General features: G+C 37.2%; 1 protein-coding gene across 1 annotated transcript in view; it reads right to left on the bottom strand.

Annotated features, from left to right (window-relative positions):
• The window catches only part of LOC131428398 (odorant receptor coreceptor), a 40741-nt gene that overhangs the window by 14309 nt on the left and 13858 nt on the right, over positions 1-12574 (bottom strand). Inside the window, exon 6 of the mRNA XM_058592333.1 lies at positions 4380-4584. Coding sequence (XP_058448316.1) covers positions 4380-4584 — 205 coding nt within the window. The remainder of the gene's footprint in view (positions 1-4379; positions 4585-12574) is intronic.

Here is a 12574-nt window from a genome sequence, read left to right as displayed (position 1 = left end):
TAGCTTTTTGTGGATTCATTATTAAGTTCATCTGACAAAATCCTCTCTCGCATTCTCTCGTTGTAACTGCTATGGTTTGGAGAGTATCGAAGAGGAGAGTTAAATTCATAGGAAAGGTCTTATGGTCCCTTCCGAATTTCATCTGAATTTCATTCGGATGCGATTTGCGGTTGCAGAATCAAAGGTAATGTGTTTTGAATATTTTTCAAACAGTAAAATAAGCGGCAACTTAGAAAAGTTACGAAGTTTTAAAGTCTTATCTATAATCTCTTTCGAAATTATAGTTTTGTAAGTTGTAGAATGATGGGTGTTACAAATCCCAACCTCCATATGGTCGATGACGTAGAAACAGGGATGATATCGCCAAGATTGGTATTAACATTATTCCGATTTGTTGGTTTGGTTAGTTGATGACGAAACTCATTTACGACGAGCGACTTTCCGATGCTGTTCATAGTCATTGACAAAAAGTTCATAAACGAAGTTCCTTGTTCTAGTAGATCTTAAAGCTTGAGCTTCAAGTAGTTTTTGGGTGACCCAGAGCATCTACAATGAACCTTTGATTTGTAAGTGGAATCACGAGTATAGACCGTGATCAATAAGTTCATTATTGCTTTATGTAGGGATTTAGCTGAGAGCCGTTTTTGTGTTTTGGGCACATAACCAATTTCACTATTCTTCACGTTTCGTCTTCGACTTGTTAGTGCAGAAGACGAAACGTAAAGAATAGTGGAAAACAGGAAAACGGCTGTCTCAGTATTATAATACAAACGAATGTTTTTTGCTGGACAGTAAACAACATTCGTTTGTATTATAAACCTGAGACAACCATTTTTCCAGTTTTCCACGATTATCACCCCAGTAAAGAATAGTGAAATCCGTTATGTGCCCAAAGCAAAAAAAAAACGGGTTTCAACATAACTCTTAAATAACTAAAATCTGTGGTCAGCCAGTTCAGTCGCATATTCGTTTCCTTCGGGACGTCAGAAAAGAAATTTCGATTCGACGTAATATTTAAAAAAAAACTACAAGGATCAGCCCCATGGGGTTGTTCGAGCCGTTGATGTGGAACAAGGCAACCAAAATTTCCAATGATTCACATTTTCAATTAATCGTCACACTTTTGAATCCGCAAATGCACAAGAGTCTGCTTAGATTGATCCTTATTAGGAATCAAAACCGAACACGCGAACCCAGAATATAAACTCTATTTATCGTGATTTGTATTTGTTTCGTAGCCGACGAAATTACATCAATAGCCTAAATGTATACAATTAAATGTTTGCACATGCTTGCGATACGGATATCGATATTTAAGCTCTCTTCACCAAGCTTATGTTCAAGTTTTGTATGCAAGCAGTTATTTTTATAGCGTTTCTCTACCATTACTACCATTTTGCGATTTTGGTTGAAACGATAAAATATTTCTCATTGTCAATCGAGTTCATCTTATATAAATTAGAAATTAGTATTATGCACTCAAAATTTACCCTGGGGTAGTTGTTAATTTCTCAGGCGAAACGACATAACTTGGGATTTCATCCAATCTTGCATGACACAAGATCAGAGCATACCAATTGAAACTTCAAATCGTTTATGGCACTTTTTGTCTTGCTGTGTAGCAACAACCTACCTCCAGCAAGCTACGCAGAAGACTGAAACGTTAGCTATAATTTCGCTTCTATTTATAGATTAGCTTTCGCTTCGATTGACCAATCAGAGCGCTGCTTTCCCTTTGATATATCGCTTACTCCTTCAAAACCGTCGACTATGGCAGGGAAATCCGGTATGAGGGTGATTTTTTGCAGCCAAAATAGGACACTGCAAACTATTACTCAACATTTCAATGATATAAAATTAAAAATACATGGTTATGAACATTCAAATCAATACGTAGAAATATTTCCAATCAAATGGTGACATAATATTAATAATTGATACAAAATTGACTGAGCTGTAATTGTGCAAAACCTGACCACATTTCTACGTGTATTTTTCTTGAGTTTCTAGTTTGCACCCCTATATAGAAAACAAAAATGTGTTCCACATTAAAATGTTTCGTAAATAGCGTTGAACCGTCTAAGTTTTTGCATTAAGCAGTTCAATTTGAACTGCTCTGCACTGACGAGTCGAAGACGAAACGTAAAGAATAGTTTGTTTTGCTAGTAGATCTTAAGGTCTGTACTCCAGGTAGTTTTAGTATGACATAGAATATTCACAATAAGCAAATGATTGGCATTTGGTATCACGAACATTAACCGTGTACAAGGTACTTGATAGTTCACTTGGTTACGCTGGTAGATGTTAAGACCTATACTCCAAGTAGTTTTTGAATAAACAAGCACTATCTCATAACTCATCACAATGATCGAATTAATTGAATGTGATATTACGAGTGTGGACAGCAAAAAAGAAACTCACAAATGTTACCGGTTTCGTTGGTAGACCTCAAGGCCTGTATTCCAACAAGGTTTTGGACGGACAAGAACTTCCAAAGACATTATCACAGTATGCCAACATGCTGAATATAATACTTCGAGAACATACCGCATACAAAAGTTATCAGGCACGCGTAATATACTGATTTCATTTTTCCAGAGAATTCTTGGATGCTCCCGATCTTAACTAGATTCTATAAAACCAAATAATTCCGTAATGTACATTTAATAAAATTAAATTCACTGAAGCACGTTGGATTGTTTTAAATACGTATAAATAAAAATTTCATTCATCATGCAAAAACTTTTTCTACGTGACCATCCTAATCATTAGCATTATTTCAAATAAAACGCGTAAAAAAAGTCGTGTAAATAAGGTTTACGAAAATTGAGGTTTTAGTGTATAATCATTTTAACTTTTATAATTTTACAATAGATATTTTTTTTCTAACGTTAATATAATTAAGTTTATCCTCGGAAAATATGTGTCAAATATCTAACAACGATGGCTGCTCTAAGATTTACTATTGAAATTAACTGTTTGCCCAGTATTCCGTTCAACAAACGCTCAACGCCCATCAAAATCTAACCGCTTTATCGGTGGGATGCTTCAACTCAAACGAAAACACTATTTGAAAGTGTATTTCGTCTCGTTGTTAAGGGGTCACACCACTGTAGAATTTTCAAAAAATCGGAAATATTTTTCTCAATGCAAAAGGTCGTGTATGATCTTAAAAATAATATTCTAAAAGATGAAGAGCGGGAAAAATTTCTAGACGTCTTAATTTAGAGTTTTACCGCGAGACTCCGACTATTATACTCCGAGCGCTTTTTGTGTTCAGAACCACGTTTTTTGAGCTGGACGGAAACATAAGTCAAGTAAATATTGACCAATCGATTCAAAAATTTTACAGAATATTCTCGATAGTTATCTCCACAGAGGTACGAAGGAATTATTGAAAATTGTGAATTTTTTTTTATGAATAATTTTGTGATGAAAAAATGAGGTTTTATTTTCAAAAGGCTGCCATTTTACTGGAAATCAAATTATTAAAAACCCCTACGTACCTCTATGCACACTGTAATATGAAATTAGTAAATGTTTTGTTTTTTGTTCTAGATCGAAAATTTCGGGAGCTGAATTTCCGGCCGTCAGAATGCAGCACTTCCGCGGAAATGTCGCCAAGTCGCAATTTTGTTGATCAATTTTTAAAACTGATCATTTTTTGTACTTAAATATACATATTAAAAAGTGCTTTATACAAAATTTTTTGGATCCCAAAATAATTCCCCAAAAAAGACCTTTTGTTTTTTTTTCTACAGTGGTGCAACCCCTTAAGACGCATTCGGTGTCTGCGTAAACGTTTGACCCATTTCAATGCAAAATGTAAATTTTTCATTTGTGTAACGATCGTGCACTTTGTTTCACGTATATTTCAATGCAACGTGTTTATTGAGTGAATTCAGAAATTTATTCTATAGCTATGATAAAGCGACATATATTAATACTACTAAAATATTAAATGACACTTCTGTAAAATGTAATGGAACCATATCGGAACAACTTAAAAAAACTTTTCAATATTAAATGATTTACCGATTCATTGCTCAACACTTTAACGTTAGTAATAATATTACCGTTTATTGAAAGACAAAAAGTAGTTATAAGACAAAGCAATTCAAAATAGTTATGAAAACAAACAAAAATCCTGGAAGGATTTCAAACAATGTTGTACAAACTTGTACTCAATCTACAAGTGTACAATAATCGTATTCAGTGATTGAATACACTATGAATCAAGCTCAATTCAATTAATTCCCTTCGCCAGATAGGTTATTCGATAAATTTTAATCTCATTTGGAAAGTTATCCATGGGTGTTACCAAAAATTTGCTAAGCTCATTAAAAACTCAACACAACGAAATCCGAGTCTATACTAACCTGACTACGTGCTTATGGCGCTCGACCCAGTACTTGATTGCACTACGAACCATCATTTCTTGTTTACGCGAAAGTCCGTTGGGATTTCCATTCATGCCGTTTTCACCGAAAGTCTGCAACGTCGACGGTGCCCGGAACTGGGCTCCCCAGTCTGCTTTCGAGCTGTAGATGCCGCTTAGATCGAAATCCTTTTCGGGATTTTTCTCTGTAACAATGAAGCAAAAGAAAAAAAAGATAAGTTATTGTGAGACGGAACAAAAGAAAACCTTTTCTCCGGAGATGCCGGGGGTATCGATCCCAGTACCTCTCACTTGCTACGCGAGTGATCTACCATCTATGAGCCACATCCCCGTGGTCGCACGTAGACGGTGGTACTGACAAATGAGTCTCCGTTGGCCCACTTTTTTTGCGAGCATCGTTGGCAATGTTAGTATACTGAAGACAGGTATGATTTGTACCACCCCGCTGCCGTTTGCCTGTAAATCGCAAATGAAGTCCCCTTTCTATACCACTATTCACTCGCTTGTTTCTGGGATGGGTAAATATTTGTCTAGTGAACTAGACTGAAAAAAATCTGAGGCTGCTTCTAAATGAATGAAAGAATAAAGTAGTCGAACAAACAAACAAAAACATGCTCCGAAAATAACAAAGTTATAATTTGCAGCGGAACTTCCGGTTGAAGAAGAACACGGGAAAAGCGTCGTACCTAATGGCGACGATTATTTTTCCAAAATTTGGCTGTGCTACAGTAATGTCTGAATTTTTCAAGCAATCAATTAGGATAACTGCTTCCTTAATCATATCAGCTGCACCATTAATATCATAGCTTTGAGAAAACCATTAGTTAGAGTAATGTACGTCCTATTTTTGCAAGAGTATTACAAATATTACTGAAAGGAATCCGTTGATTGTAAGCTGAGTAAGAAGCAAAATAATATGCTAACTAGACTATTGCGACAGTTTCTCTATCTTGTAATCGATTAGTGGTTCGACGGCTTGATTATTAACGCTGCTCAATTAAGTCTACCAATCGATTAGTCAATCCAATCCAATAGAATAGTGGTACCCATTTTGTCGTGATTTCCCGGAAACATTTTATATACAGTGAATTTTAACAGAAAAATTACACGTAATCTGAAGCTAAGAGAGAAGCCAAACATGAAACAGGAACATCAAAAGCAGTATTCTGTTTGGTCCTAAGGATTGCTAGCTCAGCGATGTATCAATATTCTACACGATTCACACCGCGTAGAACATTGTTCCGACATCTGACGGACTATTTTACTTTAGTAGCAGTAAGGGGGCAAAGCGGGGTATGCTTGATATTTCCTCTGGTTTATGATGCCAACTACCGAAAAAAAATTGGACTTCCATTTTGAAACTGTATTTTTATTTATTTATTTTTTTGACTTCAATTTTCCAAACATCATTCGTTGACGGAATAATGGCTTCATAAATATTTGTTAATGTAAACCGCTCTATGTTGAAATTTCATAAAGTACCCTACTTGGGCCCCTACATGGGACAAGTCGAGGTAAATTTTGTTTATTCAATAATTCTGAACAATTAAATAACATACAAAATGGTACAAGTTTGACGATGTCTACTGTACGCGTGACATCTCATGTATTCATTCAGTAAAAACCATTCAAGCGAAGAGGTTGTGTTTCGATTGTACTGGCTCGTGAGTTAACGGCTGCTACCGAGACAATTCTAAGCTTCAGGTAGTTAAACTGCCCATAGCAAACGCAATATTCGGGGCGTTTCCCGACTGGAAAGCTAGCAACGAAGGCCATCCCGTTCATACGCACAAAGGTGTAGAGACACAGAGGTGGAAGAGCATAGAAGTGACGAGTCACAGAGGTGCCATCGCATAAAGGTGCGAAGACGAAGGGGTGCAAAGGCACAGAGGTGCTAAAGCAACCCAGTGCTGATCTACCAGGTACCAGAATTTGTACGCTGCGTAGGATCAAAAAAGACGGCATATATCGCGAGGTGCTACACTGCAAGCATCGCATTTGATCGCCACCAAGAGCAAAAGCACTGTACCTGGGGTCAGGTACAGGCAGCACAGCAAGTGCAGTGGTGTCCACAACGACGGCAGAGCAACTGAGATAGCAGTAAACGACAGAAGACTGCCAATTGGAAACAGCAGAAGACAATTGGAAATCGTTGGAAGAGCTTCACGTCGTTCTTCACGATAAAGGAACAGAGACATCAGCTACAAGTTAGATTTAATTTAATTTATTTTTTATTTCTTATATCTGAAATTTTACTAAACATAAGTTTTTATTTTGGTATTATTAATTTACAAAAAAATTTAATGTAATGGATGATCTCATGGAAGATCATCCGAATCCGATTCCGGATACTAGTAAGAATTTAAATACTCCGAGGGCTAAACATTATCCACAGGGTACCACTGGGCCATGGATAGTCTATCTTCGAAAAAAAGAAAAGATTTTAAACTTGATGCAAATTACAAAGGATTTGACATCATATTTCTCTGAAGTTAAAGAAATCTGTAAGGTTAATAGAGATAAAATTCGAGTTGTTGTTAACGACTTGAAACAGGCAAACGATATTGTAACCTGTAAATTATTTGCTATTGAATATCGAGTTTACATTCCATCGAAGGAGGTAGAAATTGACGGTGTTGTGACTGAAGCAAGTCTGACAGCAGATGATTTACTTAAAAATGGAGTTGGCCATTTTAAAAACTCCATGCTTGAGGGAGTTAAGATACTCGAGTGCAAACAATTGTACTCAGCATCTATTGTCGATGGAAAAAAGTCTTATCGTCCCTCAGATTCGTTTCGCGTAACATTTGCCGGATCTGCATTGCCTAGCCATGTCTATATCGATAAAATTCGTCTTCCTGTTCGGCTTTTCGTACCGCATGTTATGAATTGCACGAACTGTAAAAAATTCGGATATACAGCTACTTACTGTAGTAATAAGTCCAAATGTATAAAATGTCAAGGGCCTCATAAGGATAATCTTTGCGATAAAGATGTTGAAAAATGTGTTTATTGTGGGGAAAGTCCTCATGATGATCTTTCAGTGTGCGCTGCATTTAAGCTGCGTAAAGACAAAATGAAGCTTTCTTTAAAAGCACGGTCTAAGCGCACATATGCAGAAATGCTTAAAACGGTCATACATGTCTCCCCTTCGGAAACCGAAAACGGTTTTTCAAATCTTGCGGAGCCAGAGGAATCTGACTCTGACGGAAATAGTGAAGATACCTCGTTTGTCACTCCTCAAGGGTCTGTTAAGAGGAGATTACCAAACCATAAAATACAAAAAAGACACCTAAAATTACACCTTCAAAAAAAGATCCCCGTGTTAAAGCTAAAAAGCCAAATTTAAAACCAAAAACTGTGCCTCCTGGTTTGTCAAATTCACAAACCAATCCAGGAACTAGCTCAAGAAAAGACAATAATCCAGTGGGCTCTATTTCACATTCACCAACAGGATTACTGAAATTTTCGGAAATTGTAGAATGCATTTTCGCTGCATTCAATATTTCTGAACCTCTAAAGACCATCATAACAGCATTCCTTCCAATAGCTAGAACATTTTTGAAACAGTTATCAGCTCAATGGCCAGTTCTTTCAGGTTTTGTATCATTTGATGGATAATTTATCATCCGCCGCAAATGATTCAATCACTGTTCTGCAGTGGAATTGTCGAAGCATCATGCCAAAACTTGATTCATTTAAAGTTTTGTTGCATAGTCAAAAATGTGATGTATTTGCTTTATGCGAAACGTGGCTTACATCAAACATAGCCTTAAATTTTAATGACTTTAACATTATACGTCTCGATAGAGACTCTCCGTATGGTGGAGTGCTTTTAGGAATTAAGAAATGTTATTCCTTTTATAGATTAAACATTCCTTCGACTTCTAGTATAGAAGTTGTTGCTTGTCAAATAAACATTAAAGGAAAGGACATTTGCATTGCTTCGGTATATATTCCTCCAAGAGCTCAAGTTGGACAACGACAGCTTAATGAAATTGTCGAAGCCCTTCCTGCTCCACGTTTGATTTTAGGAGATTTCAATTCGCACGGAATGATGTGGGGTTCCGTTTACAATGATAGCAGATCATCTCTAATATATAATATTTGCGACAATTTTAGCATGACGGTACTAAATATGGGTAGCATGACACGGATCCCAAGACCTCCTGCACGTCCAAGTGCATTAGATTTATCTCTTTGTTCGACTTCAATTCGACTAGATTGCACCTGGAAAGTATTTCCTGATTTACATGGTAGCGATCATTTACCAATCATCATCTCAATTAGCAGTAACAAAGGCATTGCTAATTCAGTTAATATTCCATATGATTTGACAAAAAATATTGACTGGATTAAATACCAAAGTAATATTTCAAGTGTCTTAACTTCAATGGAAGAGCTCCCCCCACTTGAAGAATATGACTTCCTCGTTTGTTCGATTCTGGAGGCCGCAGAACAAGCCCAAACCAAACGATTTCTTGGTCCATCGTCTAACAGAAGGCCTCCAAACCCTTGGTGGGACAAAGAGTGTTCAGATGCTAAGCACGCGAAACAAAATGCTTTCAAGACGTTTTTAAAACGAGGAGGAGGAACTCCTCAGAATTTTGAAAATTTCTTGACTTTAGAAACCAAGTACAAGAGCATACTTCGGGCCAAGAAATGTAGCTATTGGAGACATTTTGTCGAAGGTTTGTCAAGAGAAACCTCAATGAGCACTCTTTGGAATACGGCCAGACGAATGAGGAATCGTAACGTAGGAAATGAGAGTGAGGAATACTCGAACCGATGGATATTTGATTTTGCGAGGAAAGTTTGTCCAGATTCTGTTCCTACGCATAGCATTATAAGGGAATCTTTTCCAAATAATGGTTCCATTGATAGCCCCATTTCAATGATGGATTTTTCCATAGCACTCATGTCTTGTAACAATAACGCTCCTGGGTTGGACAGAATTAAATTCAACTTGGTGAAGAATCTGCCCGACCTCGCAAAAAGACGTTTGTTGGAATTGTTTAACAAGTTTCTTGAGCAAAATATTGTTCCACCTGACTGGAGGCAAGTGAAAGTTATCGCCATTCAAAAGCCGGGGAAACCAGCTTCCAATCACAACTCATATAGACCCATTGCGATGTTGTCCTGCATCAGAAAATTGTTCGAAAAAATTATTCTACGACGTCTCGACACTTGGGTCGAGACGAACGGTTTGTTGTCAGATACTCAGTTTGGCTTCCGTAGAAATAAAGGGACGAATGATTGCCTTGCATTACTTTCGTCTGACATCCAAATTGCCTTCGCTCAAAAGCAACAAATGGCATCTGTATTTTTAGACATTAAAGGAGCATTTGATTCAGTTTCCATTGATGTTCTTTCAGACAAGCTCCACCAACATGGACTTCCACCGGTTATAAATAATTATTTGCACAACCTTTTGTCAGAGAAACGCATGCATTTTTCACATGGCGATTTGGCAACATTCAGAATTAGCTACATGGGTCTACCGCAAGGCTCATGCCTCAGTCCGCTCCTTTATAATTTTTACGTGAATGACATTGACAGCTGTCTAGTAACCCCATGTACACTAAGACAATTGGCAGATGATGGCGTAGTTCCAGTTACTGGACCCAAAGCTATTGATCTGCAAAAACCATTGCAAGATACCTTAGATAACTTGTCCGTTTGGGCTGCTCATCTGAGTATCGAATTCTCTGCGGAGAAAACAGAGCTGGTCGTCTTTTCAAGAAAGCATGATCCCGCGCAGCTTCAGCTTCATATGATGGGAAGAATGATCCAACAGGTTTTGACTTTCAAATACCTTGGGGTGTGGTTTGATTCCAAATGCACGTGGGGAGGACACATTAGGTTTCTGATAACAAAATGCCAACAAAGAGTAAATTTTCTTCGAACAATAACAGGATCTTGGTGGGGTGCTCATCCGGAAGATCTAATAAAATTGTATCAGACAACGATACATTCAGTGATGGAATATGGATGCGTTTGCTTTCGTTCCGCTGCAAACTCTCATATTATCAAACTGGAGCGAATTCAGTATCGTTGTTTGCGAATTGCTTTAGGGTGCATGCATTCGACACATACAATGAGTCTTGAAGTTCTGGCGGGAGTTCTTCCATTGAAAGATCGTTTTTGGGAGCTTTCATTGCGACTGCTAATAAGATGTGAGGTACTGAATCCCCTGGTTATTAATAACTTCGAAAGGCTAGTTGAGCTTCAATCTCAAACAAGATTCATGACAGTATATTTTAACCATATGTCACAGGAAATCAACCCTTCAAGATATATTCCTATCCGTGTCAGTCTCCTAAATATCCCTGACTCAACTTTATTTTTCGACACACCCATGCAGCGCGAAGTGCGTGGAATCCCGGAACACCTACGCTCGATGGAAATCCCAAAAATATTTACAAGTAAGTTCAGGCATATTGACTCTGAGAAAATATTTTACACGGACGGATCACGAATTGAAGAGGCTACTGGGTTTGGTATATTCAACAATAATGTTTCGGTCTCATTTAGGCTTCAAGAACCTGCATCTGTTTATATAGCAGAGTTAGCAGCAGTTCATTATAGCTTGAGTGTAATCGTCACATTATCTCCAAACCATTATTTTCTTTTCACAGATAGTCTGAGTGCAATTGAAGCTATTCGCTCAAACGCCGCTAGCAAAAATGAACCTTTTTTCTTGGCCAAAATAAAACAGTGCCTGAACGTCATATTGAATAATAATTATCAATCAATAGTTTGGGTTCCGGCTCATTGCTCCATTCCAGGCAATGAAAGAGCCGATATTTTAGCCAAACGTGGTGCTGTTGAGGGTGAAATTTATGAGAGACCGATTGCTTTCAACGAATTCTATAGCGCGTGTCGCCAAAGAACACTTGCCAGCTGGCAAGCTTCTTGGGATAAAGATGATCTGGGTCGGTGGATGCACTCAATTATTCCTAAAATATCGACAAAGGCATGGTTCAGGGGACTGGATGTGAGTAGAGATTTCATTCGTGTGATGTCCAGACTCATGTCCAATCACTACACGTTAGATGCACATCTCCTTCGAATTGGACTTTCCGAGACTAATCATTGTGCTTGCGGCGAAGGTTACCGCGATATTGACCATGTTGTTTGGACATGCGTGGAGTTTCGTGATGTCAGATCTCAACTAATAAATTCCTTGCGTACCCAAGGTAGACTATCCAATGTCCCAGTTCACGACATTCTTGCTTGTCGTGACCTTCCATACATGAAACTTCTTTATCATTTCATTAAATCCATTGGAGTTCCAATTTAAATTTTATTTTATGTTAGACTGTTTTCTCTTCCATGAGTTCAACCAATAGCCAACTATAGGATATTGAATATAAGTGGTGAACTGATACAAGCAATCCTGAAATAGTTATAAGATCATGTACAAAATAAATGTATTTTATTTAATGTAATTTAAAATAGCAACTTGCTTGATAAAAACAGTGTTTAGATTTACTAATGAGTAGCAACATACTAATATGATATTCGAAATGTATGCAGGTTTAAAATACTATGTATTGTGGATGCCACGGCGAAGAAAAACTTATGTATATTGCCTATGAAATAAACGTATTTATGAAAAAAAAAATTAATTAACGTAACGAATAATTAAGACGAAAATAGTTTATAGTCGGATTATTAGTCCCTAAAGACAGTGCAAAGTTTTATACATCAGTAGTTCCATGAGAAACTGATATACGATCTCTCAGAATTTCGTAATATTTGGAAGAATCGTTCTCCATTGAAAAATGTAAGACCCGTATCTTTTTATTTTGTCATTAAGGTGACCATTTCCTTGTTAGGGTGGATCAAAAAATCGATTATTTTCGATTTTCTTCAAAAAATATTTTTTTAAGTCATAACCACTCAGCCTCTGGTAATTTTTGGATATATTGTAAAGTTGAAGTGTTATGTTTGAAAAGGGTAATTGTATTACTTTTTAACGGTTGGACACATTATCATTTTATATATTTTTCTAAAAAAGCTGAAGCATTTTTACATTTTTGCCTTATTCATATAGAAAGGTTATGCAATCACAATGAAAACCGACTTTTGAACCGAGGCCCGGAGGGCCGAGTGTCATATTTCATTCGACTCAGCTCGTCTAGATCACAAAATGTCTGTGTGTGTATGTGT

This window comes from Malaya genurostris, chromosome 2 (genome assembly GCF_030247185.1).
Source record: "Malaya genurostris strain Urasoe2022 chromosome 2, Malgen_1.1, whole genome shotgun sequence".
In the NCBI taxonomy this organism is placed as follows: Eukaryota; Metazoa; Arthropoda; class Insecta; order Diptera; family Culicidae; genus Malaya; species Malaya genurostris.
This window is presented reverse-complemented; position numbering and strand designations above follow the sequence as displayed.